At 43.2% G+C, this 6,757-nt stretch overlaps 1 protein-coding gene across 1 annotated transcript; it reads right to left on the reverse strand.

The window, feature by feature from the left end:
* Positions 1-1,015: 1,015 nt before the first annotated feature.
* Positions 1,016-5,831, reverse strand: LOC109261258 (olfactory receptor-like protein OLF4). Its single transcript, XM_053896953.1, has 2 exons — positions 5,809-5,831; positions 1,016-2,000 (listed from the first exon to the last, which is right to left on the reverse strand). The coding sequence occupies exon 2, from the start codon at positions 1,982-1,984 to the stop codon at positions 1,016-1,018; it is 969 nt and encodes a 322-aa protein (XP_053752928.1). The 5' UTR covers positions 1,985-2,000; positions 5,809-5,831.
* Positions 5,832-6,757: the final 926 nt, after the last annotated feature.

The raw sequence follows: 6,757 nt of genomic DNA on the forward strand, positions 1-6,757 counted from the left end.
ATCACGGAATTCACTCCTGAAACCAATATTGCAGGGTATATTAACTAACTAAAATTTAAATTGAAAAAAAAATAAAATAAAATTTTGCTTCATCATATTAAAGGGCATCTAGAGTCTCAGATCATATTCTAAAGTCAATCTATCTAAGTTTGTTGTTCCATGATGACTTCTTTTGGAGACACGTATTTGGTGAACACTTGAGTAAGGTAGTGACTATCATGCACATTGTGGACAACAAGGTAATAAGAGACTAGGATCCTAATGAGGAGAATAAAACCGATCTAGAAGACACATTAATATATTAAGTGTCCACTATTAAGAAGAGCAGTTAAGATACTGATATACAAAGGAGCTTCAGACATATAAGCGAAAAAACGTAGCCTCAGATATTGTTCTACTTTAAAATCATATATATTTGTCATAAAGTGTGGTGGTTTCCGTAGGTGGCGTATCAATCATGACAGTTCTTTTTGTTTGTCTGTTTCAAGTTTTTATTTAAATTCTAGTTAGTGAACATGTAGTGTATGTGTTGGTGTCAGGAGTAGAATTTAGTGATTCATCACTTACATACAACACCCAGTGCTCACCCCAACAAGTGCCCTCCCTAATGCCCATTGCCCATTTAGCCCATCACCCACCCAATTCCGCCCACCAATCCTAAGACATACAGAGAGCTAACCAGTGGTAATCGTGGCATTAAAAAAACACGTATGAAAGAAAAATGATTTGGTTTGACAGTTGTTTGAGAAAGATTATTTTTAAAAAACATCTATGTTGCCTCAAGGTAAATGAACATTTCCAAATATTTCAGATCCATGGTTGGAAATAAAATTCAGAAAGTGGGAAATACAAGGGAAAAATCTGTAGGATATCAGAGAGAGCAGAGCTTCATAGAGTGACTTACATACATGGCATATGGAAGTTGAGGACAAGGAAATAAACAGGAAGAGCAATACTACATCTACAGTCTGAATAAAGACCACAGTCTCTGACCCAGAGGCTTTGACCCCTGCAATCAGAGGCACTTCTTCAATCTTATGATGATTGGCCATGGAAGGGTCTCCTTCCCAAAGAATGCTTTCAGAGCCCTTTTCATGTCTTTGTTCCTCAGGCTGTAGATGAAGGGGTTCAGCATGGGCGTGACCACCGTGTACATCACCGAGGCTGTGGCACTTGACCGTGAGCTGTGGGTAGCAGCAGAGCTCAGGTACACGCCGAGCATCGTACAATAAAATAAGGAGACAACCGATAGGTGAGATGCACAGGTGGAAAATGCTTTACACTTTCCCTCAGCTGATGAGATCCCATGTATGGAGGAAACTATCTTGGAATAAGAGTAAAGGATCCCAGCAAAAGGACCAGCAGCTAATAGGACAGCTGCAAAACACATCACCACGTTATTAAGAAAGGTATCAGAACAGGCCAGTTGGAGCATCTGATTAAGTTCACAGAAAAAGTGGGGGATATGCAAGTGTGTACAGAACGACAGCCGCAACATCATTAAACTTTGTAACAGGGAATGCAGGACACATGTGATCCAGGACACCAGAACCAGCAGCCCACAGAGCTGGGCGTTCATGATGATCGTGTAGTGCAGGGGGTGACAGATGGCCACAAACCGGTCATAAGCCATCATACTCAGGAGAAAGATGTCCAACACAGCAAAGAGTATGAGAAAATAAATCTGTGTGATACAGCCTGCATAGGTTATGACTTTGCTCTGCGTCTGGATGTTCACCAGCATCTTCGGGACGGTGGTGGACGTGAAGCAGATGTCTACAAAGGACAGGTTGGCCAGGAAGAAGTACATGGGCGTGTGGAGGTTGGGGTCTGTGCTGATGGCCAAGATGATGAGCAGGTTCCCAATCACAGTGATCAGGTACATGGAGAGGAAAAGCCCAAATATGAGGAGCTGCAGTCCTGGTTCCTCTGAAAATCCCAGAAGAAGAAACTTTGAAATTTGTGTTTCATTGCTTGGTTCCATGTGGTGGAGGTGACTTCTGGGAAAGAGGGAAATAAAATAACATAAATTTGTATTACTCACAAAATTGAAATGCTACTGTTTTTTTATTTTGCAGTCCAGAAATTCCTTTTAATATGTTGTGCACGGATATGGTCCCCTTTAGGGAATCATCGCTGCCACATCTGATATATTTTTATTGTCATCAGCTTCTTTCCTAAAAAATCATGTATTTTATACTTTTTCTGAGAAATGCTTCAAGTATTCAGGAATATAAATTGAGTGCTGACCAGGTTTCAGGCACTATCTAGGCAATGAGTATAGAGCGCTGAAGAACAAAAATCCCTACAGCGATGGAGAAAAAATATGTAAGCAAAGAAGATAATTATACAACTATCTTTTGATACAATTATCTTTTGATTATCTCACCTTTTTGATGGTGAGGTGTGCTGTGAAGAAATGGAAAACGGATAAAGCAGAGAGCAAATAGGGCATTTTATTTTAATGGCATTTAGGCAAATTCTGTACACAGGTGGCATTGGAACACAGATGTCATGTAAGACAGAGACATAGACACAGGATTCTGGGGGAAGGGTGTGGCTGGCAGAGGGAATGGCCAGAGCAAAGGCCCTGAGGAAGGTACTTGTTTCAAACGTTCAAGCGAAAAAGCAAAGCCAGCGCTGCAAGGGGAATGATCTTGAGGGGCACTGATGACAGACTCTGACACACATGTGAGGAGGGATGTGGCCTCTCTGCGACAGCTGTGACCTCAAGGCACAGGGCCGTCCTTGTCCACACTGCCCCTCCCTCGGTATTCATCGTGCTGCAGAGCCATCCCATGAATTGACACAGATCCCCGTCTTGGTGCCTGCTCTTGACTGAGTTCTGGCCCCTGTATGGTGTCACCTTGGGATTGAGGAGTCCTGGCCCCTGTTGTGAGGACTGCTCACCCTCTACGAGTCACACATGCACAAGACACCGTGGTCTTCTGGGTTGTGAATATTCCTGTCCTCACAGCCCCCACATTCTTGGTTATGCTGGGAATGGATACAACCCAAGGAGACCCGATCAGCCATCTTTCCCCTGCAAAGTGTAGAAATGGTTCCCAGAAATGCTAATTCTTAAGCCTCCCAGGGACCAATCACCATGGAGCTCCATACTGGAATGTTAATTTTCCGCTGTGATTTACACCAGAGTAACAAAGTCTGCTCAGTAAATGAAAGAGACAGAGAGTGAGATACAGAGGGAATGAAATCGATGAGGGGGAGCAATGATCTCATAAGCTGGGGTGGTCCCTGAGAGACTGTGAGGAAGAAATATCTCCCTTGCTTCTCCCCTGGTTACATCCCCTGATGCCCAGCAAAAATAATACGAGAATGAAACAAACTTGTTTAAAAGACAGATAGTGATATATTCATGGTGTACTTGTACAAAACTATATAGATAAAAATATAAATAGATATAAATGTTAACATATCCGTTTATATTATACATCAAGAAAAACGAGCAAAGGGATAAACCAATACAATCAAAGTCAGGCATTTTTATATCAAGCCTAGAAGACATTTTCCTGTACTTCCTGCATCATTATATGACTAATTCATTTCTACGTGATTGATAGGGGATGAGGTTAGCTCCTTTCTCCCTCTTCTTATGTGGCACTTTTCATTGATATTCCTGGGCTTTGAGTAAAGATCTCTCTTTCTCAAACCCAATGGACACCCTCTAATCCTCATTCTGGATCTCATCCAACATGCAAAGGACTCCCCAGACCATGCTCTGTAAATCCTGCCCACATCATGACAGTCTCAATGCTACACTGTAACATCCAGAAGAGCAGGGACTTTATCCTCTTTGTTCATTTCTGTTTTTCACCAACTTAGTTGAATATATGTTTACTATAAAAAGATATAAAACTATGAGAAGTTATAGAATGGAAAGAATGAAAGGTCTGGCAACCAGGTTAAAATAGTAGCTTGAAAACAACTGTCATAAGCAAAGTTGTATGAAAAATAAAAGCAAACTGGAACAGGTAAAAAATAGCAATCATTAGTAATACGGACACGGATTAATAACAAAATTGTGAAAGACCATGAAAGAATATGACATATAATGTCTCTAGAATGTTCTGGCCCATGGCAGATGCTCAGTTATTATTTGTTGAACGAATCAGGAATTAGGTCTCAGTGTATAAGGACATTTCCTATATGGCAAGGTCGTATTTCAGTTTCGTTGGAAAAAGATGAATTGCTAAGTAACAGCTGGAATAAATGGATATGTATCTGGAAAAACATTAAATTGGTCCCCTCCCTCAGACACATTACCGACACCAGAGGGATAATGACTTCAGCGTAAATGTAACCATACATATATCGAACATCAAGAAAACTGCATATAACATTTGCAGGTGGGAAAAACCACTAAAATAAAGCAAGAAACTCAGCAGTAAGAAGATAGGAATATTTAAATCAAGTTAAACATTTTGATGGTCAAAGAATGTTTCCAAAGTCGACTGAGAAGCAATGATCTGAGGAAATCTTTTGAAATGCTAAAAAAAAGCAGGGGAGGGGGAATAGCATATGGCCATATAATAATCAGAAAGGTCATCAAATATATGACATTTGCTGAAACTGAGGGATAGATTAAGAAACAACAGGAAATGTCTTCTTCACCCAGGAACCTGGGGAAAAAACCTAGAGCAGTGTTACATTGTGTGTGGTTGGAACTTTTTTTTAAATGTTTATTTATTTTTGAGAGAGAGAGAGAGAGAGAGAGACAGAGTGCAAGTGGGGAGGGGCAGAGAGAGAGGGAGACACAGAATCCGAAGCAGGTTCCAGGCTCTGAGCTGTCAGCATAGAGCCTGGCGCGGGGCTCGAACTCATGGACTGTGACATCATGACCTGAGCCAAAGTCAGACGCTTAACCGACTGAGCCTCCCAGGTGCCCCTGTGGTTGGACTCTTAAGCGGGTAGTCTTGGGGTTACAGTGAATTTGCTGGTGGAAAAGTGGGTGTTACAGGTTGAAGGCAGGACCTGAAAGCAGCTGTATTACAAATATTCATATTTTTAATGCAGGGTTTCTACGTCTCTGCCGATGGACATCCTGACCAGAGCCTGCCCAGTGCTGAGGTCTGTGTATCTTAGGATGTTTAGAGCATCCCTTTCAGGGTAAAGAATATGAAGGACTCTCAAAAGTGTTACTAGCAGCCATTCTGCGAAACTGGCACAGTCACTGACTAAACACATTCATTACTTACGCAAGCAAATAAACACAGTGATCACTTGCTCTGGACTAAGTTGAATTGGCCCCCAGGTGATGATGGATTAATGTTCTCGGACAACCCTGTCATCCACGGCGCACGGGGTGTTGGACTCACCTGGCTGGGTGTCTGACGGGAAGGTCTCCGCGTGAAACTGAATTCCTCCCAGGACAGCAGGTAACAGGGACGAAGGCTCTGTCCTCAGCGGAGACGGCAGGGGGGACTGAAGCATCAGTCCCCAGCCAGAATTAGGACTCAGAACGAACAGACCAAAACCACTCCCCTTCCTGTCCAAGGTCGCACAGGCTGACAGGAGACCAGAGGGTATTTACACCTCCCTGTATCTGCTCATTAGGCGCATTTCCCTCCTTAGAGGTTACTCCAACCCCTAAGCGTATGATTCCCAATGGAAAGCTGCTCTGGACATAAAGGATTTCTTCCTGATGAATCTCAGTTCCCAAAAGACTAGGTTAGAGATCAAGTGAATGCAGTTCTTTTCTTTTTTCTCCTTTTCCCTGAACTTGCCCTCTTCCTGTTATGTAAATCTCCTAGCACGTTATCTCAGCTCGGAGTTACACTTTTCTCCAGCTCTAAGAAGGAAGAACACACCAGGATTAGGTCTCTCTAACTTCAAAACCTTGACTGGTCTTGGGGACCCAGCCCTGCCATCTCCAGTGTCTCCTCTTCTCCTTCCCCTCCCCCTCTTCCTCTTCCTCCTCCCCCCCTCCTCCTCCTCCTCCTTCTTCTTCTTCTCCTTCCTCCTCCTCCTCTTCTTCCTCTTCTTCTTCTTCTTCTTCTTCTTCTTCTTCTTCTCCTTCTTCCTCCTCCTCCTCCTCCTTCTTCCTCTTCTTCTCCTTCTTCTTCTTCTTCTTCTTCATCTTCTTCTTCTCCTTCCTCCTCCTCCTCCTCCTTTTGTTCTCCTTCTCCTTCCCCTCCTCCTCCTCCTCCTCCTTCTTCTTCCTCTTCTTGTTCTTCTTCATCTTCTTCTTCTCCTTCCTCCTCCTCCTCCTCCTTTTCTTCTCCTTCTCCTCCTCCTCCTCCTCCTTCTTCTTCTTCTTCTTCTTCTTCTTCTTCTTCTTCTTCTTCTTCTTCTTCTTCTCCTCCTCCTCCTCCTCCTTGTTCTTCTCCTTTTTTTCTCCTTCTCCTTCTTCTCCTCCTCCTCCTTTTCTTCTCCTTCTCCTTCCCCTCCTCCTTCTTCTTCTTCTTCTTCTTCTTCTTCTTCTTCTTCTTCTCCTCCTCCTCCTCCTCCTTCTCCTTGTTCTTCTCCTTTTTTTCTCCTTCTCCTTCTTCTCCTCCTCCTCTTCTTCTTCTCCTCCTTCTCCTCCTCCCCCTCCTCCCCCTTCCTCCTCGTCTTCTTCTTCTTCTTCTTCTTCTTCTTCTTCTTCTTCTTCTCTTCATCTTATTATTCTTCATCTTCTCTGACTTCTATAGGAGAAAAAGTACCAAGGAGGGGCAGAGAGAGACAGGGAGAGAGATAATCATTAGCAGCCTCCTCACTCTCAATGCAGAACTGATGGGGGCTCAATCTCCAGGTTCCT

Source organism: Panthera pardus, unplaced genomic scaffold (assembly GCF_024362965.1).
Source record: "Panthera pardus isolate Hobbes unplaced genomic scaffold, ASM2436296v1 HiC_scaffold_8, whole genome shotgun sequence".
Classification (NCBI taxonomy): Eukaryota; Metazoa; Chordata; class Mammalia; order Carnivora; family Felidae; genus Panthera; species Panthera pardus.

Bases quoted from the DNA above. Each gene is read 5' to 3' on its own strand.
- LOC109261258 (XM_053896953.1), bottom strand. From the start codon at position 1,984: ATGGAACCAAGCAATGAAACACAAATTTCAAAGTTTCTTCTTCTGGGA.